We start from the raw sequence: 26,176 nt of genomic DNA on the forward strand, positions 1-26,176 counted from the left end.
TCAAAAACATCAAATACGAGATGGGTTTGTAATACTAACCTTCTTATTCTCATTTGTGGAGTTGGTTCTTCTTCAATCTCTTCTTCCGGTTGATTTTGTGGTTGATTTTGAGTTTCTTCTTCACTCTCTAAATCTTCTTCTTCTTCAATGGGTTGTTCAATCGCTCGATTAGAACGAGATACTGGCTTACGGCGAACCATTATATAGATGAGTTTAATCGTCGACTAAATTTTCACGAATCGACGATTAAATTTCGGCGATGATACGATGAAAAAAAAAGAAGGAGAAGTTGTGTTCGGCTGTGGAGGATGAGGAGGAAGAAGAAGGGGTTAAAACTGTTTTTAGGTTTATGATTATAGATTTTTGTATTAGGGATAGGGATAGATTAGTAGTAAATTAGAGAATTTAAGGGTATATAGGTAATTGAACCACCCCATAGGTACCCCTTATAAGTTCACCCAAATTAGGACTAGTCCTTTGTATGTCTTGAAAGTTTTAGGCATGCCCAAAATTAGTGTTCGAAAAAAAAATGGTTCCATATTTGGTTGCTTTTTAGTGTTAGCCCAATAAGTAGAGAATAATCCATATTAAGCTCATACAAAAATTATGTTATCACTGAACAAGCCCAATATAAAAAAATGCAGCGCTGTCAGCCGAATAATATAGCGCTGCCCGGGGAAAATTCTCTACTCTGTCCACCCTTTTTTAACATCCATAATTGGACGCCGATTGACTTAAATCCGGCAGATGTCATCATTTCATCGATTGCTCACACTATTAACCGTGGACAATGGTAGAAGATATTTTTTTCTCTGGATAAGGTCCAAAATTTTCAACCGAACAACGACAAAGACAATCCACTACTTTTGGCAGGCATTCATTTCAATATTAAATTTGCCACTGTTTGACACATCTAGTTTCCAAACGTCGCCCATCTCATTTGACTCATTAAATCGTTCACTCTAACAGTCTGACTAGATATTTGCATAAAAACCTCATACTTCTTCGCTTCTTCTGCATTCCACATTTTCATTGCTGGTTATTACAATGAAAACCAAACAATCTTCTTGCAAATTCCATGGCTTCATATTCTTCATTTTTCGTGTTTCTTTTTCAGAGTTTCCTCTTGCTCTCTGTCTCTAATGCTCAGCCTTCTTCTTCTTCTTCCCGGCCTGGAGGGCTCTATTTTACTGTTGCCAGAGATCCGGCTACTCTCCAGTATGTCACCAACATCAGCCTAGGAAAGGTCCCCACAAAACTAGTCATCGATCTCGCTGGTAAGCGCTCCTGGATCTATTCCAGTCGAGGTTGCGCATCCACACCGATTTCAAGTGTCGTGACTGCTCGATCAAACAATTTGAAAAACGGGGAATGGATCTCAGGTCCAAATGTTACGGCTCGTGGGATTTCATTCGGTTGTGAAACACCACCGGCATGTTACGCGGACTTGCTAAGGGTGCTAACGGAATCGCTGGTTTTGGAAGATCATCAGAGCTTTCTTTAGCTTCTCAATTTTCAGCTGCATTTCGGTTCCCTAAAAAGTTCACTTCGGAGTTATCCTCAACTGACAGCGGTGTCATGTACTTCGGCGACGGACCTTACACTGACCAACAGTACAGGCACCAACTAGTGTACACCCCACTCATCACCAATCCTCATTTTTCCAGTGAATATTTTGTCGATGTAAGGTCGATCGAAATAGACGGTGTAAATGTCGCAATAAATAAAGGATTACCGACCATTAACAAGAAAAATGGAGTGGGAGGAACGAAATTTAGCACTTTAGTTCCTTACACTACCATGGAGACATCAATATACAAGGCTTTCACAAGTGCTTATATTCAGAGAGCTAAAACCATGGGTATCTCTCTGGTTGCTCCGGTTGCACCTTTCACTGCTTGTTTTAATTTATCGACGATTGTAAACCAACCGGACGGACTTGTTGTGCCAACGATCGTTCTTACTTTGCCCAACAAGGTAAACTGGCAGATGATTGGGCCAGGTACATCTTTGAAGTATGTTAAGCGTAGCGTGCTTTGTTTGGCGTTCGTAGATGGAGGTTCAAAGCCGAAGACATCAATTGTTATCGGTGGTCATCAGATGCAATTTAGTATTATAGAATTTGATATTGCAGGATCAAGATTAGGATTCAGTCCACCAATTCAAGTTTAATCGAAACGCAGATACGTTATCGCTAAGTTTAATGGGAAGGGATAAATCTAGTTTCTCGTATTAATGTTCTAAATGTAATCATGTCCCTTCATCATTTTTTGGTGTGTTTATTTCCCACAACATGGTCTGTAAAATCATCTTGATAAGATTATTGTCAAAAAAGTCACCGGATTATGCTGCCAAATACATAATCTTAGTTGAGCGCCAGATTGATACATATATCTTGATGGGCAAAGGTCAAATGAGAATCATTTAAAGAAAAAAGTGTTGGTTAATCTTCAATATAGAAATCACTAACAAGTTGGTTACGATAAGAATAGGAAATACATGAAGTTCTAAGAATTAGGAGCTAGCTAAATTCTAAGAAAAGGAAAGACATGTAATAAGGTAATAGGACTAGGAAAAGGAATTCATAGTTCTATATATATATGATCACCAAAGTTGTGGTTGATCATATGAGCAAGATTAGAGCTCGTGTTTAGTTTTTGAGAGATTTTCTAAACATCAATAAAGAGAGTAATCTTTATATAAGCTAAGTTTCATCTTGCAGTTGCCATTAATTGGTATCAGAGCGTGTTTCTGAGACATGGAAAACGAAACCACCGTTGTGGGTGCAAAACAGTTCACGCCACCATCAATACAAGTTCCAATCCTCAACGCCACAAACTACACAGTATGGGCCATGAGAATGAAGGTACTGATGAAAATCTACAAAGTTTGGGAAACAATTGATCCTGGTACATTGGACCCAGACAAAAACAATGTTGCCATTGGATTACTCTTTCAAGCAATACCAGAATGTCTTGTTCTACAAGTTGGTGAACAGGAAACTTCAAAGAAAATTTGGGATGCAATAAAGGCACGTAATCTCGGAGCTGATCGAGTTAAAGAAGCCCGTCTGCAAACCTTAATGTCTGAATTTGAAAGAATGAAGATGAAAGACACTGATACTATTGATAGCTTTGCAGGAAAGCTATCAGAGATAGCCTCAAAAGCTGCGTCACTTGGACAATCCATTGATGAAGATAAACTGGTAAAGAAGTTTCTCAATAGTTTACCAAGATCCAAGTATATTCATATCATAGCTTCTCTCGAACAAGTCTTAGATATAAAGAAGACTAGCTATGAAGATATAATTGGAATATTGAAAGCATATGAAGAGAGAATCCTTGATGAAGAAAACAATAGAGAACCTCAAGGAAAACTCTTGTACACAAACTCTTACCAACAAAACTCTGCGACAAGAGGAAGAGGTGGTAGAGGAAACATAGGCCGAGGAAGGGGAGGAAGGTTTAACTCACAAGATAGAACAACAAGTCAGAATGATCAAAACCAAGGGAAAGAAAAGAAGGATAGATCAAACATTATTTGTTACAGATGTGATAAACCAGGACACTTCTCATCTGTATGCCCTGAAAGAATACAAAAAATGGAAGAGACAAACAAGAATGAAACAAGGGAAGCAGATACAACTCTTTTCATGCACGAAGTTGTATTCTTAAAAGAAGGGAAACTAATACCAAAGAACTATGAATCAAAGGATGGAGAAGAAGGAATCTGGTATTTAGATAATGGAGTCAGCAATCACATGATTGGTAAGAGACACTACTTTTCTGAACTCAATGAGAAAATCAAAGGACAAGTGAAGTTTGGGGATGGATCTTCTGTAGAAATTGAAGGGAAAGGATCAATTCTATTTCAGAGCAAGACCGGAGAACAGAAGCTTGTCACAAACATCTACTTCATCCCAAACTTACAAAGCAACATTATAAGTTTAGGACAAGCTACAGAAGTTGGGTGTGATGTTAGAATGCGACAAGATTATCTAACAGTTCATGACCCAAGTGGAAGACTTTTAGTTAGAGTCTCACGCTCACATAATAAACTCTACAAGATAAGTCTCATGATTGGAAGGCCATTGTGTCTGAATATGAGACTGGAAGATCAGACATGGAAGTGGCACGCAAGGTTATGACACATAAGCTTTAGAACTTTAAATACAATGTCTCAGAACAAGATGGTTGGAGGGCTACCACAGATAAACGATGAATCAAGGATCTGTGAATCATGTTTAGTTGGGAAACAAACGCGTCAAGGTTTCCAAAAGCAACAACATTCAAAGCCTCAAAGCCATTAGAGCTTCTTCATGTTGATTTATGTGGTCCTATTACACCACAAACCCTTGCAAATAACAAATACATATTTGTTATTATAGATGACTTCTCAAGATATATGTGGTCTATTCTTATGAAAGAAAAGAGTGAAGCATTTGACAGATCCAAAGCTTACAGATTATTCAATCCAACAACGAAAGGAGTAATAGTGAGTCGAGATGTGGTATTCGATGAAAAATCAAACTGGAACTGGAAAGAAACTAATGATGGACCAAGTAGGGATCCAGGAATGTTTCACATGAGATGGGGTCAAGTAATTGATGAAGGCGAAGGACCCATAATCATCAATACCAATGGAAACAATGATGTTAATCAAGAAGAAGAAGAGAATAATGAAAACACTGAGGATAACGAAGAAGTAGAAGAAGAAAAAGAGGAGATCGATGAAATAACTCAACCCATTCCACTGCGAAAATCAACAAGACAGATACAAAAGCCACAGTATCTGGAGGATTATGTTCTTCAAGCTGCAGAAGAATGTGAGATTATGCTACTTTCTGTTAATGATGAACCAAGGAATTTTCAGGAAGCAAAGGTCTCGACTAAATGGACACAAGCATGTAGAGAAGAAATTATTTCAATCAACAGAAACAAGACTTGGTTTCTATTTCATAAGCCAGGTGGGATAAAAGTGATTGGTCTTAAGTGGATATTCAAAATAAAACGGAATGCTGATGGTACTGTCAATAAATACAAAGCAAGGCTTGTAGCTAAAGGATATGTACAAGAATCAGACATAGATTTTGATGAAGTTTTTGCACCAGTTGTTAGAATTGAAACAATACGTTTATTAATTGCATAGGCAGCATCAAACTCATGGGAAATTCACCACTTAGACGTTAAGACAGCATTCTTACATGGTGAATTGCGAGAAGATGTGTATGTTGAACAACCAGAAGGTTTTGAAGTAAAAGGACAAGTGCATAAGGTTTATAAGTTATTAAAAGCTCTATATGGTCTAAGACAAGCTCCTCGATCCTGGAATACAAAGTTAGATCAAATCTTAAGAGAAATCAGATTTGTTAAGTGCTCTAAAGAAACATCAGTATACAGAAGAGAAGAAAAGGTAACACTTCTTGTGATTGCAGTCTATGTAGATGATCTATTTTTGACTGGCAACTCCCTTAAGGTGATCAATGAGTTCAAGAGAGAAATGTCATCAAAGTTTGAGATGTCATACCTCGGAATACTCACTTATTACCTTGGCATAGAAGTCCATCAAGGAGTATATGGGATTCAGATTAAACAAGAAGCTTATGCAAGGAGAATTCTGAAAGAAGCAGGACTTGAAACTTGTAATCCAACAAAGATACCAATGGAGTTTGGACTTAAAGTTTCAAAGGCACAAGAAGAAGCTGAGATTGATCCAACGAGTTATAGAAGAAATGTTGGATGCCTTAGATACTTGTTACACACAAGACCAGACTCGGATTTCTCTGTGGGAGTAGCAAGCCGTTATATGCAGAGTCCACGCAAGTCTCATGGTGATGTAATAAAGCAGATATTGAGATATCTAAGAGGAAGAATCAGCTATGGATTGAAGTATAGTCGAGGAGGATCAAAAGGAATTGTTGGGTATAGTGACAACAATCATAATATTGACCAAGATGATGGAAAAAGTAAAACTGGTCATATATTTTATCTAGGAGAAGCACCTATTACATGGTGTTCACAGAACCAAGACACTGTAGCCCTCTCATCCTGTAAAGCTGAGTTTATGGCTGCAACAGAAGCAGCTAAACAATCAATATGGCTTCAAGAACTGTTGGGTGAAATCAAAGGAAGAGAACCTGAAAAAGTTCTCATCAAGATTGATAATAAGTCTGCAATTGCACTCACTAAAAATCCAGTGTTTCATGGGAAGACGAAACACATTCACAAAAGGTATCATTTCATACGAGAATGTATCGAGAAGGAGATCATCAACGTTGAACATATACCAGGAACTGAGCAGAAAGCAGATATATTGACAAAGGCATTAGCTCGGATCAAGTTTGAAGAAATGAGACAACTGATTGGAGTACAAGATATGTCACGGGTAAGGTTGAAGCTTAACGGGGAGAATGTTGGTTAATCTTCAATATAGAAATCACTAACAAGTTGGTTAGGATAAGAATAGGAAATACATGAAGTTCTAAGAATTAGGAGCTAGCTAAGTTCTAAGAAAAGGAAAGACATGTAATAAGGTAATAGGACTAGGAAAAGGAATTCATAATTCTATATATATATGATCACCAAAGTTTTGGTTGATCATATGAGCAAGATTAGAGCTTGTGTTTAGTTTTTGAGAGATTTTCTAAACATCAATAAAAAGAGTAGTCTTTATATAAGCTAAGTTTCATCTTGCAGTTGCTATTAAAAAACCCTCATTTTTTTTTCCAAAGAGTTTGACGTGGGTAAAACTTAATCAACCAACCAACCAACCCAATAACAAATATTGTTCATCCAAGAGTTTAAAATGTAATGCATACTGCATAGATAATTTTACATTTCCCACATTCTTAGAGTTCTTTGTAGTTACATAGATGATTATGTTTGTGTAGCATTTACTTCCCTGCCTCCATTATTACATGTTCACTTGAGAAGTTGAGGTAGAGTCTTATTCATCAATATATTGGCTACTATGTTATACACCTTTTCAGTTGGGTGTACTGAATCCCAAAATACGTATTTACTCGGGTCAGGGCAAGGTAATGCAATTCCCGCTTTGCAAAAAATTCCAGTCTCAAATATTCCCGTTCCACAACATCCTTCCTCTGTGTTCTCAAATCCTGTATGGTACACCATGCACAGTTAATAAATGAAATGAAAAAAGTTAGCTCAATAAGAACAACCTGCAGAGCAGTGCTTTAAACTGTTATCTCTGTGACCACGTTGTATCTAAGCATAAGTTCAAAGATTGGTTGAAACATCAAAAACAAGAGTTTACCGTAAAGATTTGGATTATGAATGATATGTAGAGTAGGATAGTAGTTATCTGTATATACTAACTTGATCCCCCTAAGCTCTGTGCTCAAACTCGCTACCACATTTTGTAACTTGAGATTAAAGTCTTTACTAGCTTCATTTAGCTCTTCCAAATTCGGTCTATCAGAAATGTGATTCAAAGTTTTTGTTATTGGTAGGTAACCACTAGGAGGAAGCCCGTTCATTACTATTTTTCTAGCACCCAAACTGTAAAGCTCGATAAGGAAACTTCTGGCAATACCAAGGAGAAAATCCGCGTATTCATCTACCGTAAAGTGAGATGACCGTATAGGCAAGGCGAAGTAATTCAGAACGAAATCATTCGTTCCAATGCTGATAAAGTATAATGACTCTCTTGCTCTCTCTACTGCGCCATCCTTCCCAAGAAAGGATGTTAACTTTTCCAGGTACTCTTTGAAGTATTTCAATTCATCGGATAGAGGTATCACAGCCTGCGTGCACAAGAGACATGTAATTTTTAAGATTAGGCGTGTATATATATGTGATATGCAAGACTGATTTTGATCAACTTACTAACAAGTCTGAAGTAACAACATCATAACCAGTTGCAGCTGAAGCAAAGGTAACTCCGGTAGCAAAATCTTCAATACCAAATGCTGGATCAAGATATGCAGGTACCGACTTTTTAATCCCTAACCTCTCCGCCAGGAAATCGGTGCCCAGACGACCATTGCAAAACCGTCCAGTGGGTTTTCCACCTTCGAAATCTTGTCCGTAAGGTAGGAAGTTACTTTTTGCCAAGGTTAGGATTTGATTGTTATTGCCTGCATCTACAGTTGAGTCTCCGAACACGATAAGTGCAGGAATTTTATTCGTTCCCGTGATCTCCAGAACCGAAAATACAAGTACTTTAAAAACGCATAGTAGTAGACTATATTGGGTAGACATTGCCTACAATTAATTAAGCTTACTTGAATTGAACAAAGTCAATCCCTTTTATAGGAAATTCGAAAAGCTTTGACGTCCCATACGTGAAAAGTGAAAAGCAGCAAAAAATCAAGCTCGCAAGCCACCACCATTGTTCTTTTGAAGTGAGACCTCTACTGTGAACTTGTGATGATATGAAGATACAACAAATAAGCTTGCTTTAAATTTAAAAAGACATTTAACTCTTCAGGGGACCTCCACGTGAAGTCTATAGTGTATTGTTAGTAGATGGATTACAGTTGCTGTTTGTGTGGACTGTAATGTTTTCTCAAACGTGTTTTCAATAAAATAAGTGGTAATATCACATCATTTATAGCCTACCGGCCCCAAAACAGGTCATAGTGTTGTTAGTAGGTGGTTAACTATCATGACGTTAATGGATGATACTGTAAACCAAACTTCTAGTGAGTCAGAGATGTTAGATTTGGAATTTAACACCATCTCGGTAGCTAGGACATGAGCTTTATTAAGGAGCAATCGGAGTACATCCAAAGGCATATATCAATAGTTTCAATACGGTATGTAACTTTCATGATCCATAGCTGTTGTATGTAACTTTCACTTATATAAAGTTTGACCTTTGCCCGACTATCTACGGATTTCATATCAGTTATGGTTGAATTAAACTTAGGCCAACTACTTGAAGAGTCCACTAGAGTGTTCACATTGAAAATCAGTCAATAAGGCCTATTCCTATATGCACATGTCAAATCATATACATTTGTCACTTTTGCACCCATTATGGGTATGACAAAATGGCAAACATATGTGGCTAACTAACAAATATACCATTTAGGCATACGCGATGGAGTTTCTAACGAGCGACAGGGACTCTATCACCCGACGGTCTTAACAACGCTCGTAGGTCTGAAAATCACCAGCGCTAGTCTTTCTATCGCTTGTTGTTATGAACTTCGCTTAGTTATTTTGCATCCAACGGTCAGGAATACCAGGTTAATTGTTATTCCTTTTGTTGACGAAATCTCTAAGATTGTCAAGGAAATGGAAGGGGACAAATCGTCAGGCCCTGATAGGTTCAATGTGCAATTCTTTCAGCGTCAGTGGCACATAGTTGAACCTGACATTATTGCTATGGTGCAACACTTTTTTAGTATAAAACATTTGTCAACTTTCCTTACTTTCATCCCGAAAATTTACATTCTTCTAACTCCTAAGGAATTTAGAGCAATTATTCTTTGTATCTCTACTTATAATTTTATTTTGATGCAAAACTCTACTTATAAAATCATCTCAAAAATTTTCGCCAATAGAGTAAGGCATCTTCTTTCTAAGATTATCTCACCCTTATAATCAACCTTTATATGAAGAATATGAAAATAACCGATAACATCGTCCTTGCCTAAGAAATGATTCATTCTATGAAGAATCATAAAATCAAGAAGAATAAGGAGGATACCTTGGGACTGAAGCTTGACATGGGTAAGGCGTTTGACCGGGTAAGCTGGACTTATCTCATGCTAGTGTTAAGAAAGCTTGGTTTTACCCTCGACTAGTGTGATATGATCTTAGAGTGTATTAGTACCCTATGAATTGTTGTCATATGTAATAGGGTACCAGGTACCTTCTTTTAGCCCTCTAAGGGTCATAGACAAGCGGACGCGTTCTCCCCCTATCTATTCCTTCTGTGCATGGAAGGCTGTCCAGACTGCTCAAGCAGGCCGAGGTAGATCATAAAATACGAGGTATAAAAATCCCTAACAGTAGCATCTCCATGTTTAATCTTTACAAAGGGACCCTGTTTGACGTTGGAAATTTGCTTGATACCTTAAATTGGTTCAGTGCTTCCTTTGGGCAAATGATCAACTTTCAGAAATCTGGAATCTTTTATTCCAATAAATCCATGCCAAACAAATTTGGCAAAATGATCATGTGAATACTTAAGGTTCGAAGAATTGTAATTTTTGAAAAATACCTCGGTACTACAACGTTCATTGGTAAATCTAACGTGAAGTGCTTTGATTCTATAATAACTAGATTCAAAAACTGACTTCAAAATTGGATGAGAAGACTACTCTCACAGGTAGCTAAGACAGTGATAGTTAAGTCGATTTTGGAATCATCATACATTTACCAAATGAGTTTTTATATGATTCCAAAATCAATAATTAACCAACTTACTTCCATCCAACGGGATTTCTGGTAGGGAAGAAGGAAGGTTGTAAAGGCGTATACCTAAGAGTTTGGGATGCTTTGGATAAACCAATTCACTCGGGGGAGTAACATGTAGCTACCTACATATAAACAACCAAGCAAAACTAGGAAGGTTAGCTTAGAACCTTATTACAAACCCGGATGCTTCATGGAATGTCATCCTTAGAGCCATCAACTTCTGCAAATGTCCGCTTGCTAAACATAACCAAGAATGGTTCATGGATTTGGAATATATCCAAAAAGGTTTAATTAGAGAAGATTAGGGCTCATTGTATATGAGAAGCCGGAAGTGAGGAAATTATTCACATTTGGGAGGATAAATGGATCCCATCTATTCAGATAGTGCCCCCATATAGGAATACAAACTTTCTTGGGGTCTTAGTTAAAGACTTAATCCTTCGAGACTCTTTTAAATGGAACATCCCTTAATTTACTCAATTTCGTGTTTGACCCTCTTACTGTTAACGCCATAACCATTATACATATTAATAGTTCAGGTTGGGATACATCTAAATGGAACCCCACTATCTCTGGTGCATTCAACATAAAAAGTCCTTATTATTCTATTAAGAGATTTTATTACAATGGACCTAGTCAATGGGAAAACATATGGAGTACGCAGGCATCCCGTAGAGTCAAATTATTTGCTTTCAAATGTCTACAAAATATGATTCCTACCAATAGTAAACTTGTATATTTCATACACTTGTGCCCTATGTTCTCATAAAAATGAGTCTTTGGAACATATATTCTTCACCCATCCTTTTTCTAGGAGTGTGTGGTTTTCCTCCGATAACAAACCTTTTCCACCTAATTTGTTTCCTTAATCCGTATAGAATTTGATTCTCCAATGGCATACTAACCCTGCGGTGGGAACAACTCCCTAGGACAGTGAAGCGCTAAACGTGTCACTGTCATATGGTACATTTGGAAGGAAAGATGTGATAAAGTATTTAGAGGAATCAACCCAACTCCGAAAGATGTCTGCACAAGAGCCAAAGTGGACTCGAAAGTTGATGCTAACCTAGGGCGACCTCTAGACAATGATTGAACTAAAATTTCTCATAAACTATACGTCATTTGGATAAGACCCCCTCCGGGAATCCAGAAAATTAACTTTGCTGGCACATTTGACAAACACAAGAAGATTGGAAGCACTTCCCTAATTTCTAAGAAACTCTATTGGTTAGTGCAGGGAAGTCAAGAAACTGGAGTGCAGGGTGCAAAGTCATGATGAAGTGGAGGTGCATGCGACACTGGAAGCAACAATATGGTCTTATCAGTTGGATACCATAGTCGTTAAAATTGAAGGAAGTTGTATCAATACCATCAAAGCAATCAAAGGACAAGACTTTCATCTTGGAAATCTAGATCTAGAAGTAAAGACATTCATTAAGAACTCGTCACTATCAGCATGAATGTAGAAGGAAAAAACTTATATCTTTTTGTATTTTGGGAAAAAAGAAAATCAGGTTGATGTTGCATTGGCTTCCAGGGTAAATTTGAATGCAACCTGTGACATTATTTTCCCCCCACCTAGTATGTTGTTTGATGTTTTAAGATTGAATAGTCTGAGTTACCGAGTCTCTCAAGGCAATCAGCCTCCACAACTCTTGTCAACATTTTAACTTTTTATTAATCTAAGGCTTTATTATAAATAAATAAAATCATTTCAACTCATACCATAATTTCTCAAACTCACACATCTTCCATACTTTTCATCACTCTTCCAATTTTCCAAAGAATCCGAAAATATGAACATGGATGAGTTCATAAAAAACCAACATGCTGTGCTGAAAATCAAATAGCCAATGTGCAGAATCAAATAAGAAGTCGGAGTCCAAAATTTACTACTGCGGAAGATGAACGTATTTGCATGTCTTATGTAATGATCGTCTTATCGTTGGTGCTACACCAAGCCTTGACATTTTGGGAAAACATATTTGGGAGATTTGAAGAAGAAACAATGAGCCTCTAGAATCGAGATGCGAGCGCGTTGAGTCACCCCTTCAATGTGATCAGCAAGGAAATTACTAAGTATGTTGCTTTAGTAATATAAGCGGGTCGAAACATGAGGGGTGGCGAAATCATGATGATCATTGAACAAAGGTGTCGGGCGTAGTGGCACTGCATCAACAGAAAGACTTTCAATATGGAAGTTGTTTTGAGATTTTAAGAGTGTTGCCCAAATATAATCCAATGTTTATGTTTTAATTTCTTAATTGTCAATTTTATTAGAAGTTTAATTTCTAAATCGTCAACTTTATTATAAGTTGTAATATTTTTCATACTTTATTAGTTAAAATTAAAATGTAAGACTGAATTAAGAATAAAATATAAGCTTAATTTTCAACATTACGAGTCAAACTTATAAAACAAGTATGCTTTTTTAACATAAATTTCGAATTAATCATTAAAATAGTCATTTTACAAGATATAAAACTAAAAATAATAATTTAAAAATAGACTTTAAAAATAAAAATCAGATAAAATGTTTTTCATCTTGTTTATCTTTTTCATTTCACATAACTTCCAATCAATGCGCTCATGAACTGAGTTTCCTTTGTTTGTCTTCTTATTTGCGTTCAAATTTGCTTTGCCTTGAATTCTTCTTTTCCTTTTCTTACCTGCAGGTTTGAGTTGGTTAACATCCAAAACTTACAGATTTCGTTGCTTTTTACCTATTTCTTTATAACTATCACATATCTTCTTAACAACACCTTCAAGTACTACTCCATAAAAGTCAAGCTGCATTGTCGAATGAAGTTGGGTTTGAAACCCTGTCATACGATAAATTTTGAAAAATAAATTAATTGAGATATAGAAAAATAACGAAAAATTTTATGTAAAAATTTTGGCGTAAAAATTTAATCCGAAAATTACCTGAAAATAGGCGAGAAAAAAATTAGCCGGCGGCGCTAGTCATTATATCGAGTGATATTAAAATTATATCGAGCAATAGAGTCTTTATCGCTAGTGCTATTTACAATATCGCTTTCTAGGAATTCCATCGCTTAACACTTTTACTATAGTAGCACAACTCAATTTCCATGCCACCTGGTATGTTAAATAAAATATTTTGACATGGTGTATAAGAATAAGCCGGTGTCAAACGAAAAGACACCCCCTTTAAAAATATAATATGTTGTGTGCAATTTGCACCAATAAAGTCTATTTGACTCCAGAAATTACCTTTTGGATGAAACTACTAACTTTTTTTATTTTTGATGCATAGATCGGTTATGGCGAAGGTTCCTGGTCAACCAGAAATGTAGAGTGCAATCAGAGATGCAGTGGTATTGAAAATATTTACGAAATTCGGAATGGCTAAGGCTAACAATGAGTCACAAACATGGGACGGAAAATGTATTAAAATCAACAGGGAGAATCAAATCTCTAGGAGTGATTGTCCAAGAACCTATTCAAAAAAAAAAAAAAAAAAGGAAACAACATATCATCTAAGAGTGAGTGTCAAATAGATTTTGACCCCAACGCCAATGAAAAGATGCGAGAGTGGATGAAAAAAGTTACATGACAGTTCGAGGTTTTACAACTTTACATTAAAAATCTGAGGCGATCCTTCGAAATCGATTACTTCCACTTGTTATCAAATTATTATTGATACTAAAGATTGAATAGAGGGGAACAGACTGAGTTGAGGAGAGAGAAAGTTTGAGGATCGATGATCGACTCAACACATTTATTTCTTCTTCGATGTTCTTTTTCCACGGAAATTGCATCTTTATTTCGGGTTTCTTCATTTAAATCAATGATTGGTGTTAGTTTTCTATTGAATCTAGACATTAATGATGTCTGAAACTTATTCTTCTAATTTTGATTCTCGATCTGGATTGAGAATAAAGAGATTTTTTTAGTGTTTCCTTTGTTTTCGATGAGAATACATCTAAAGGTGCTAACAGTGAACATCTATCAACTTCTTTATATATCTCTGATGAGGATATTAATGAAATCTTAAATGAATGGAAGTTTAGTTTGATTGGCAGTTGGACTTTGTTAAGTTGAAATTTGAAGCTGGTGCATCATCTTTAAGAATTCAATGAAAGCTTACATGTAAAAATCAATTGATTACTCTTGGTAAAGTTGTTGTTGTTTTTTTTTTATTTTTTTTAGTAATTAAACTAGATAATTGATATGAATTATATCTGGAATGGTTTTTGGATTGTTAATGGTCAAACCCTTAAGTTGAGGGAATGTGAACTAAATTTTAATCTTGCTACCCAAAAATCATCTACAACCTTTGTTTGGGCTCATTTTCCTGGTTTGTGGATTTACTATTGGAAAGAAAATATTATTATGGCTTTGGAAGAAACAGTAGGTAGGCCTATTAAAGATGATGAAATAACATTGAAAAGAGAAGTTGGCTACTATGCCAGTGTTTTAGTGGAGGTAGATTTAGCTAAGAACATACCAAATCACGTGTCAGTAAAAACTAAATAAGGTAGTTTTGAGCAAGAGATCCCTAAATTCCGCAATCACTACAAGGTGGTGGGTCATTTAGTAGCTGAATGCATGACCAAAATGAAGGAACCTCGGGTGGAGGGTGCTAAACAAGTTAATCCTGTGCAACATAAGAATGTTTGGAGAGTTAAAAATAAAATAAAATGACTATTATTGGTTTTGATATATGCCAGACACCTAATAAGGATAATCAAGTTAAGCATGAAATTTTCATTGATGAAGGAATTGTTGAAGCCAATTTCCCTCCATTACCTAAACAAATTCATGAAGCTATAATTAATAACCTTTCAGATCCTGAGAAGGGTTTTGCTCCAGTAACTTCAAAAGGTTCAGTTAATGTACTTTGTCCTTGCAATGAAGTTGGTGAATCTAGTGGAGTTATTAAAAAAATCTACAGGTTAGTTTCTTAAGTATAAGTTCAATGAAAATTATTTCCTCCAACAAATTTGATCCTATCTCTGAAGTCGAGGAATGTGATTACTCAAGCTCAGGGGATGGAGAAATTAAAGAGTTGAATTCTATTACTCTTTTACAACTTGATTCTGTTTCACAACCTGTTACTATTTTGAAGAATAACCAAACATCTGATAAAGTAGTACATACTAAGAGTACTGTCACTGAGAAGAAAAAGCCTCCTGCAAAACCTAAAACTATTTCTATTACAATGACTAGAAAGGAAAGTAGAGAACTTATGAAACCTGTGTCAGATGTGAAGATATCCACATCTCCTCATCTTTCTTCTTAACATGAGGATGATCTTTTGGAATGTCATAGGCCTTAAGAGACAAAATTCCAAAGACAAATTAAGAATTTTAGTTCTTCAATATAATCCTTCTTTAGTCTGGGTAGCTGAACCAAAATTTTTATTTTAATTCTCAAAATAGGATAAAGCTTCCTGGTATGAACCATAAAATAATTCACAATACTTGTGATGACAGGAAAGACAATATTTGGTTATTTTGGGTTTGTTCAATAAATACTCCTAAAGTGATTCATTCTTCTAGAAAAAGTATAACTATTGAGGTGGGTACATGGTAGGCTCATTACTGGAGTTCATGTTGAAGTTTTGACTATTAATAGAAGAGAATTGTGCTCTAACTTAGTTGTTATTAGCCAGTTAAATAAACCTTGGTTAATTATTGGTGATTTTAACACTATTTCTACTTTAGATGAAAAAAAGGTGGTAGATGTCCTCTTACTTCTGCTTTAAATAAGTTTAATGAATGGGTTGATAATTGTGATCTGTTGCAATCTCCTAAAACTGGTCTTCAATTTTCTTGGTCAAATGAGAGATGTGGTAGGAAGAGAATTCTTTCTAATCTTGACAGGGCCCTTTTCAATTTACAATGGTTGGAGAAATATCTTGGTTGGACATATCAGGTAACTTCAAGAGGTATCTCTGATCATAGTATTCTTATTGGTTTTGATTTAAAAATCCATAGACCTACTAATTATCCATATAAATTTAAAAAAATATGGATTTCTCATCCTGGATTTTGGCAAGTGGTTATTGATGCATAGAAGGTGGTTTTGGTGGGTAATCCTGTCTTCATTTTCATGAATACATTGAAAAATCTGAAAAATATTCTTAAGAAATGTAATTGGGAGGTATTTGGTAATGTTCAGGTTAATCTTAAAGAAGCTGAGAAGAAAGTTATTGAAACAAGATTCTGATCCTAATAATTTGCAAGTGCTAAATAATTATATTACAACAGGGGGGTTAGGGATGTAGTCGCACAAAATTATCATACAACGCTGACCCAAAAAGCAATAATTAATTGGATTCAATATGGTGAAGCAAATACTTCCTTTTTTCAGACTTCCATCAAGTTAAGACAAACAAGAAATGAAATAGCTGAACTTGAAGATGAGTCAGGTACCATTAATTGTGACCAATCAGAATGAGATTGCTTCTATTCTTATTGATCATTTTAAAGGTAAATTTGCTGATTATCCTCTGGAAATCTCTGATACTATTTTGAATGGTATTCCTCATGTTAACTGATGAAAAAATTCAATCTTGGAATGCATTCCCTCAAAAGAGGAAATTATAAATGCAGTTTTTGACTTAAATCAAGATGGTGTTCCCAGACCAGATGGCTTTTCTGGTATTTTCTACAGAGTTGCATGGGATGTTATAAACGAAGACTTGGTAGCAGCAATCAGGTACTGCTGGCAATTTCAAGTGATTCCACCTGGAGTTAATTCTAATTTCCTTGTTCTTATTTCCAAAATTATATTAAGGTGCAAAAAAGTCTAAATAATTCAGACCCATTGGATTAAGTAATTTTTGCTTCGAAATTATTACTATGATTGTCACAATAGTAATGAGCTCTTTACTTCACAAATCGATATCTCCTCAGCAATGTGCCTTTATTGAAGAAAGAAATATTCATGAACAAGTGCTTTTAACTTCTGAACTTGTTAATGAAATGAACATAAAGAGAAGAGGATCCCAAGCTTATGACACTCTTAGTTGGGAATATTTCATTGTTGTTTTGAGAAAATTTGGTTTTTCTGAGTGCTTGTGTAATTGGATTATGGTTATTCTGAATACTATAAAAATATCCATAATGGTTAATGGAGGTCCTGTGGGATATTTTGGAGTTGGAAGGGGACTTAATCAAGGAGATCCATTATCTCCTATTCTCTAAGTGATTGCAGATGATGTTCTTAGTAGAAAGATTCTTCAACTTATTAAAAACAACAAGATGCAACCAATGGTTATCAGGAAAGGTATTTATCCCTCCCATTTATTCTTTGCTGATGATATATTCATTTTCTGTAATGGGTGCAAATCATGTTTACAACTCTGATAGCAACTACTTACAGAATATTAACATGTTTCTGGACAATCTGTGAGTGCTACTAAGAATAAATGTTTTGTAGGAGGTACTTCTCTCATTAGGTGTAATCAAATTGCTGACTTTATGAATATGTAGTTATCCCCATTTCCTGAGAAATACTTAGGTGTCATGCTTGTTCAAGGTAAAGTTAAATCTGAGCTTTTATGGTCTTTTGTTGAAATGTTACAAAGTAGATTGGCTACATGGATTGGCATTTTTAGAGAAAGAATTACTCTCATCAAGTTTGTTTTGAGTAGTATCCATTATATAAAATATGTCTATCTACAAATGGCCTAAGAAAGTGGTTGAAGCTTGTGAAAGAATTATAAGAAACTTTCTGTGGAGTGGGAATGCTGAAGACAGGAAATGCATAACTACATTTTAGGACCAAGTTTGTTCTCATGTGGAAGAGGGTGGTCTTGGCATAAGAAAATTTGAAGACATTAATAAAGCATTATTGATGAAACTTTTATGGGCTAAATTCTTTCTTGCAAAGTATAAAGACGAATATGATTGCTGGATTTCCTATTACAAACAATCTTCTATATGGTCTGGAATCAAATGGATAATGCAGGAGTTTAATGATCATATTCGATGGATAGTGGGTAAAGGTGATCAAATTTTAGTATGGGAGGAAACTTGGATTCTGGAGCATAGCATTATTATATCATTTCCTGATAATGATTATATCAAGCAGCATATCCACTTGAAGGTTAGTAGTTTGATTGTAGATAAGAATTTGGTTATTCCCGAGGAAATGCTGCAATTCTTCTCCATTTCTGACTTACCTGTTCTAGCTTATGAAGATGATAAATTAGTTTGGACTGCTTCTCAAGATGGTAGGTTTTCTGTTCCTAGTGCCAAATATGTGATTAGAACTAGTTTGCCTAAACTGAGATGGTACAAGCATATTTGGAAAAAGAGCGTTCATCCCACCACTGCAAGTAATATATGGAAGATCACTAGAGGATCTTGCTCTACAGATGAAAATATGAATAAAAGAGGTTTTCAGATAGTATCTAGATGTTTCCTCTGCAAACATAAACAAGACTCTATGGAACATCTTTTACGGGAGTGTGATTATGGTCTGATACTATGAAAGTGGCTTGGTGGTATCTTTTCTTTTAAAAATCCTAAATCTTTTGAGGATATTTTGTATTGTTGAAAACTAAGAGCACAGTGGTACATGAAATTTGGTTCCTAGCTGCTTTCAATATCATGGTGGATATCTGGTTCACTAGAAACAAAGTAGTTTTTGACAATATCACTCCTAATGTGGTGAATCCTAAAAAGAGAATAATCAGGTCAAGGACTGTGAGGTGAGATTTAGGGGATATATGAATAACTTTGATTATGATCTTTATACACTGAAATGTTCTGATATTAGCTACAGAAAGATGAAGATCGTCAGAATTATTGAGTGTTTCTTTATATTACTTGATGAGAATACTCTTATACTTTGCTATGTGGAGCATCTAAAAGTAATCCTGGAATCTCTGGTTATGGTTTTATTATTAGAGATTACACTGGTCAATATATTTTTGCTGAAAGTGGTGGTCTGGGAATCACTACAAACTTCATTGGTGAAGTTATGGGTACAATATGTGCTATAAAATAGGCAGTGGACATCAAAAATACCAGGTCATATTCCATATTATCATTTTGATAGATTCTCCAGGTTCTTGTACTCTTTTCAGTCTTATGTGGGCTTGTTACATGTTGTCCAGTTGCGTCCTTTATCTGTATTTTTGTTTTAGGAATGGTCATCACATTTGGCCTTTCATGACTTTTAGCTTTTAAAAAAACAAAACTAGTCATAAAAATCCAAGGTGACCAAACTTGTGGTACAAAAACCCCATTCAAATGTTGGGATCCATTAAAACTCCATCTTAAACAAAATTGATACAAAACCCCAAATTTTTAAAAATTGATACAAAAACTCCGAAATTCAAAATTGGTTTCATCATAAAAATATGATGAAACCTTGATTTCATCAAATTCTATGATGTTTCATCAAATTTTATGATGAAATCAAAATTGGTTTCATCAAATTCTTCGGGGTTTTTGTGTTACTTTTGTTTTGATAGGGTTTTTGTTTTACTTTTGTTTTGATGAGTTTTTTGTGGATGGATAATGACACCTTTGGGTTATAACTAGTGAGGACCGTTTTGAAAAAAGAAAAAAAAATCAAATTATTATTGATCAATATTGATTTTCTCCACAATAATTAAACTAGTTATCAAAGAAAAATGTATCCACGTTTCCGCCCTGCATTACTCTAACTCTGGAAGTGGAAGAAATGAGCGAAGTTTGAACATTGATGGTGCCCGTAGAATAGGAAACTCCAAATGGCAGTTTACATGCTAAAACCTGATATCGGTCTCCGGGATGGGCATCGAGTAATTTGAGGTTTGTAAAAGGCAATCAACCAACTTGTTCCGACCCAATAATTTTACAAGAGGTTATCCAAGAGTTCAATTGTGATGCATAAATAATTTCACATATACAAATTGGTTTTCTTGTGGTTTTGTTCAATTTCTTAGAATCGTTTGTAATTGCGCACATGATTATGCGTATATATATATGGATGTACGTTATAGCTTATGTTTCTTAAGATTTGCTTCCCTGCCTCTCCATTATTACCTATTCACTTGAGAAACTGAGATATGGTGGTATCCATCAATACATTCGCCATTATGTTATAAACCTTCTCGCTTGGGTGTACTGAATCCCAAAATACGTATTTACTCGGGTCGGGGCAAGATAACGCATCTGCGGCTTTGCATAAAATTCCAAACTCAAATGTTTCTGTTCCGCAACATCCTTCCTCCGTGTTCTCAAATCCTTTATGGTACAGCATGCACACTTAAAAAAGGAAAAACAAAATAAAGTTAGCTCTATAAGGACAACCTGCAGAGTGGTGTTTTAAACTGTTATCTATGTGACCACGTTGAATCCAAGTAGTTCAAAGAATTGTTGAAACATCAAAAGCAAGAGTTTACCGTATAGATTCGGATTATGAATGATATGTAGAGTAGGATTGTAGATATCAGCGTACACCAATTTGATCCCCTTAAGCTCTTTGCTCAATTTCGCTATCAAATTTTGCAACTTGAGATTAAGGTCTTTACTAGCTTCATTTAGCTCTTCCAAATTCGGTATTCCAGAAACGTGATTCAAAGTTTTTGCTACTGGTAGGTAACCACTAGGAGGAAGGCCGGTCAATACTATCTTTCTAGCACCCAAACTGTAAAGCTCAATAAGGAAATTTCTCGCAGTACCAAGGAGAAAATCCTCGTATTCATCTACCGTAAAGTGAGATGACCGTCCAGGCACGGTGAAGTAATTCAGGATGAAATCGTTCGTTCCAATGCTTATAAAGTATAATGACTCTCTTGCTCTCTCTACTGCGCCATCCTTTCCAAGAAAGGATGATAATTTCTGCAAGTACTCTTTGAAGTATTCTAATTCTTCAGATAGAGGTATCACAGCCTGTGTGCACAAGAAAAAGGTAATTTGATAAAATTAGGCGTGTATATATATGTTACATGCAAGACTGATTTTGATGAACTTACTAACAAGTTTGAAGTAGCAACATCATAACCAGTTGCAGCTGAAGCAAAGGTAACTCCGGTGGCAAAATCTTCAATACCAAATGCTGGATCCAGATATGCAGGTATGGAGTCTTTGATCCCTAACATCTCTGCCAGGAAATCAGTGGCTAGCCGACCATTGCAAAACCTTCCAGTAGGTTTCCCACCTTCGAAATCTTGCCCATACGGTAGGAAGTTACTTTTTGCCAAGGTTGGAATTTGATTGTTGTTGCCTGCATCCACTGTGGAGTCTCCGAACACGATAAGTGCGGGGAATTTCTTTGTTCCCGTGATCTCCAGAACCGAAAATACAAGTATGTGAAGAACACATACTAGCAGACTATATTGAGTTGACATTATTGTCTAATGCTTCCTATTAATTATGAAGCCTATTAGAATTGAATAATGTCGAACCCTTATATAGGATATTTCAAAAACTGTCCCATTTGTCAAAAGTGAAAAGCACTAGTATTACACTACTACTTAAAGGAAATGAAGCTCACAAGTCACCACCATTGTTCTATTCATCTCTTGAAGCGAGACTTCTCCTACTGTGAACTTGTGATGATACGAAGAAGAGACAAGAAATATGGATTATAATTGTTGTGTGGACTGTAAGTGTTATCTCAAACGTTTTCAATTAATTAAATTTAGGGCCAATGTCACATCATTTGTAGCCAGACCGGCCCCAAAGAGGGGCACAATGTTGTTAGTAGGTGGTTAACCATCCTGATGTGAATAGGTGATCAAGAATTCTAGTTTTATCGAGTACTGGAAGTCTGTAAACCAAACTTCTCAAGAGTTAGAGATGTTAGATTTGGAATTTAACACCATCTCAGTAGCTAGGAGTCTAGGACATGAGCTTTATTAAAGAACAACTGGGTACATATCCAAAGGCATATATCAATAGTTTCAATACGGTACATAACTATTTTCCCTCCATGATCCATAGCTGTTGTATATAACTTTCCCTTGTACAAAGTTGACTATCTACTGATTTCATGTCACCAAACAATTTACGTACAGTATCAGTTATGATTGAATTAAACTGAGGCCCGACTTGACATTATGGAGAAAGAGGCTCTCCAATTCCAATCATCAGCGTTGCAATTAAGTGTGTTGTATGATTTTTTCCATGGACGTGATAACCGCAACGTGGTCAATGAATTGTTCACGAACTCTCTAATAAATTCTTGAAAGCGTCCGTTCCCTTTTGTGCATCCCCTTGATATTAAATAGGACATCGTGTGTCGGGAGCTCAAAAATATCAAAACACCTGGCACTACACAAAGGTCTCGCTACAAAAACCAACGACTGCTCTACTATTTTATTTTATTTTTTTGATCGGTCGAAGAGAAAATTCATTGGAAAAAAAGGTACTTAAAAAAAAAAGGTAACTCAACCCAACGGATGCAAGCGGAACAAAAAACGACAAACCCAAAGCAACGGAAAAACAAACAAAGGCCGGAACAAAGAAACGATATATGAACCCAAAGGAACGACTGCTCTACTAATATAGATCGATATGAAAAACAGTGATTGAGATTGGATCCAACTGTAGCTTCGCTGTTGTTCTAAGGTTTGGTGGCTAGCTTTATAGACCAACCCATTTTCTCCATAAATGTAATCCCACACAATAATGCTAAATTAATAACAAATTATAAATTTTCTTAAACAAACTTGATAATAAAAAAGATAATCCCAATTTATTTATTTTTTGCACAAATTCATTTCGACTGAAAAGAGCAAGGTCACAAAACGTTACAAGAGTAGGAAGCTTCGTCAAAAGCTTTGATTAGAGCAAAAGAGAAACACCAAGAGACTAACTGTCGAGAACATCATTCCAATTACCACCAATCACAGTAGTTAAAGAAATCCTTTTAAGCAATTTTGTATTGAGAGTCCAATTATATAGGGTACATTTTGCTTCAATTATTTTTTTCAGCCAAATCCAATACATATTTCTCCGTCTCAGCACCCATAATAGTACTGTCTCATACGAGAACGGAGTTTCAGTTATCTCGTATCTTTTCTCAAAACATCAGCAACAACCACCAGATATACCAAGATATTAACTAACTACCAACAACCTCCTTTATTACATTAATGTTACTCTTTATGCATTACTTGCTCGACTACAACTTTACATTAAAATCACTATCTGCTTTCCTCTTCAAAACACTACACATTTTATCTCCATAAAACTGGATGAAACAAACCATCTCAACTGGAGTCTATACTTTAGCGTTTTAGTTTTTGAACACGATAGGCGCCATGGCATGATCCTTTATTCCATAGCCTTGCTCTTGGAAAGAATGCTATTAAAGTAAAGGCATAAATGAAAACTTATATACTCAAGAGAGATGATAGACACACCCAAATTTTACACTTCGTTGTGTCCCGCAGAGGATCGAATGGCAAGTATTTTAGCGTGCTTAGCATCTAGATAGGGAAGGGCAGTAATGGACCCCCTTCCCTCTTACACGGTGTATTTGCGGTACACTTTTTCGGTTTGTTAATCATTTTTGTATACTCAAACGTAAAGCCTTATTAAAACCATAGCCACCTACCTATAGGATGGTGTTACAAGTGGTGTTGTGCAAATCATTTGTCATTTGTGATGAAATTCAAATGGTGTAAAAGAATTAAGGCCCATTTTCTCTAATCATAACTTCTGAGGGAAAGAACAGTTCAAAATTTTCCCTATCTCGGAGATTGCTCATCAGTCAAACTGTTACGCTCTTGAAGTTGAAGCAACTGGTGGAGTTTGAACATAAATGGTGCTCCTAATTAAAATATAGGAAACTCCAAACGGCTTTCACATGGCAAAGAACCGGTACTGGTCTTCGTCCATATGCCCATCGAGGAGTTTGACATGGGTACTAAAACGTAATTGACCAACTTGTTGAGACAGGGTGGAGGCAGATATTTTATTGGAACCCATATTGATAGTGTTACACTAACAAATTGGAATGCTTCAAAAAAAAAAATGGTTTTCTTGTTGTTTTGTTCTTAAACCCTTTATAGTTACGCAGATAATCATGTTGATATATATGCGGATGTGTTTTGTTTCTTTAACATTTTCTTCCCTGACTCCACTGTTACCTGGTTAATTAACAAGATGAGACATGAGTGTATCCATCAGTATATTAGCTAATATGCCATACACCTTTTCACTTGGGTGTACTGAATCCCAAAATACGTATTTGCTCGGGTCGGTGCAAGATATAGCATTTCCCGCTTTGCATAAAACCCCAAGCTCAAATGTTCCTGTTGCGCAACATCCTTCCTCCACATTCTCAAATCCTTTATGGCACCCATGCACAGTTCATAAAAGAGAAAAAGGAAGAAGTTAGCTCTACAAGAACAACCAGTGCTTTAAATTGTTTGCTCTATGACCACGTTGAGTCTTAATAGTTCAAAGTTCGGTTAAAATATCAAAAACTAGAATTTACCGTATAGATTTGGATTTTGAATAATATGTAGAAGAGAATTGTAGATATCTGCGTACACCAATTTGATCCCCTCAAGCTCTTTACTCAAACTTGCTACCAAATTTTGTAACTTAACATTGAATTCTTTACTAGCTTCATTTAACTCTTCCAAATTCGGTCTCCCTGAAACGTGATTCTCAGTTTTTGCTATTGGTAGGTAACCACAAGGAGGAAGCCCGAGTAATCCTATTTTTCTAGCACCCAGACTGTAAAGTTCGATAAGGAAATTTCTCGCAATACCAAGGAGAAAATTCTCGTATTCCGCTACTGTAAATTGAAATGAACGTCCTGGGACAGTGAAGTAATTCTCGATGAAATCGTTCGTTCCAATGCTGATAAAGTACAATGATTCTCTTGCAGTCTCTGCTGCGCTATCCTTTCCAAACAAGGATGTTAACTTCTTCAGGTACTCTTTGAAGTATTCCAGTTCTTTTGCTAGGGGTATCACATCCTGCGGTCAAAACAGACAGGTAATATGATAAGAACAGGCGAATATGTATTTATGCGAGAGTGGACTGAATTGATGAACTTACTAACACTTTCGATGTAGCAACATCATAACCAGTTCCAGCTGAAGCAAATGTAACTCCGGTAGCAAAATCTTCAATACCAAAATCTGGATCCAGATATGCGGGTATCGAATGTTTAATCCCTAACATATCTGACAAGAAATCCGTTACCAACCGACCATTGCAAAACCTTCCGGTGGGTTTTCCACCTTCAAAATCTTGTCCGTATGGTAGAAAATTACCTTTTGCCAAGGTTGGAATTTGATTGTTGTTGCCTGCATCAACTGTAGAGTCTCCAAATACAATAATTCCAGGAATTTTATTTCTTCCCGTGATCTCCAGAACCGAAAATACAAGTATGTTAAGAAAACATAGTAGTAGACTATATTGGGTTGCCATTGCCTAATGCGCTTACTATTAATTAAACTTATTAGAATCGAACAATGTGGATCCCTTATATAGAAATTTTCTAAAACTGTCCCATATGTGATAAGTGAAAAGTAATACTAGTACTACTACAAGGAAACCAAGTTCACAAGTCACCACCATTGTTCTATTCATCTCTTGAAGTGAGACTTCTACTGTGAACTTGTGATGATATGAAGAGTAAGACTAGATGCCAACAAATATATGCTTTAATCAACATTTAACTCTAAAGGGGACCTCCACGTGAAGAAGTCCTTGATGCATTATAGTTGATGGATTATTGGTGTGTGTGGACTGTAATGTCATCTCAAAAGTTGTCAATCATATAAATTTAGGGGTAATGTAACATCATTTGTAGCTAGACTGGCCCCAAACAGGCAGTTGGTTAACTATGAA

The 26,176-nt window shown here is 35.9% G+C and overlaps 4 protein-coding genes across 5 annotated transcripts; 1 reads left to right on the top strand and 3 right to left on the bottom strand.

Moving 5' to 3' along the window:
• Positions 1–1,434: 1,434 nt before the first annotated feature.
• Positions 1,435–2,172, top strand: LOC113352057 (basic 7S globulin-like). The gene has a single exon (XM_026595933.1). It carries the CDS (start codon positions 1,435–1,437, stop codon positions 2,170–2,172), a length of 738 nt encoding a protein of 245 aa, XP_026451718.1.
• Positions 2,173–6,920: 4,748 nt separating this feature from the next.
• Positions 6,921–8,222, bottom strand: LOC113352058 (GDSL esterase/lipase At2g04570-like). Its single transcript, XM_026595934.1, has 3 exons — positions 7,848–8,222; positions 7,276–7,765; positions 6,921–7,117 (listed from the first exon to the last, which is right to left on the bottom strand). Exons 1-3 carry the CDS (start codon positions 8,220–8,222, stop codon positions 6,921–6,923), a joined length of 1,062 nt encoding a protein of 353 aa, XP_026451719.1.
• Positions 8,223–20,222: 12,000 nt separating this feature from the next.
• On the bottom strand, positions 20,223–21,882 carry LOC113349254 (GDSL esterase/lipase At2g04570-like). The gene is made up of 3 exons (XM_026593187.1): positions 21,334–21,882; positions 20,761–21,250; positions 20,223–20,623 (listed from the first exon to the last, which is right to left on the bottom strand). Exons 1-3 carry the CDS (start codon positions 21,706–21,708, stop codon positions 20,406–20,408), a joined length of 1,083 nt encoding a protein of 360 aa, XP_026448972.1. The 5' UTR covers positions 21,709–21,882; the 3' UTR covers positions 20,223–20,405.
• A 1,379-nt stretch (positions 21,883–23,261) lies between these two features.
• On the bottom strand, positions 23,262–25,891 carry LOC113349255 (GDSL esterase/lipase At2g04570-like). Of its 2 annotated transcripts, XM_026593189.1 has the most exons (4): positions 25,597–25,888; positions 25,379–25,506; positions 24,807–25,296; positions 23,262–24,657 (listed from the first exon to the last, which is right to left on the bottom strand). In XM_026593189.1, exons 1-4 carry the CDS (start codon positions 25,751–25,753, stop codon positions 24,461–24,463), a joined length of 972 nt encoding a protein of 323 aa, XP_026448974.1. In that variant the 5' UTR covers positions 25,754–25,888; the 3' UTR covers positions 23,262–24,460. The 2 variants fall into 2 exon arrangements, with proteins under 2 accessions (XP_026448974.1, XP_026448973.1); XM_026593188.1 differs by having other exon boundaries at positions 25,379–25,891.
• Positions 25,892–26,176: the final 285 nt, after the last annotated feature.

Source organism: Papaver somniferum, chromosome 2, assembly GCF_003573695.1.
Source record: "Papaver somniferum cultivar HN1 chromosome 2, ASM357369v1, whole genome shotgun sequence".
NCBI classification, from domain to species: Eukaryota; Viridiplantae; Streptophyta; class Magnoliopsida; order Ranunculales; family Papaveraceae; genus Papaver; species Papaver somniferum.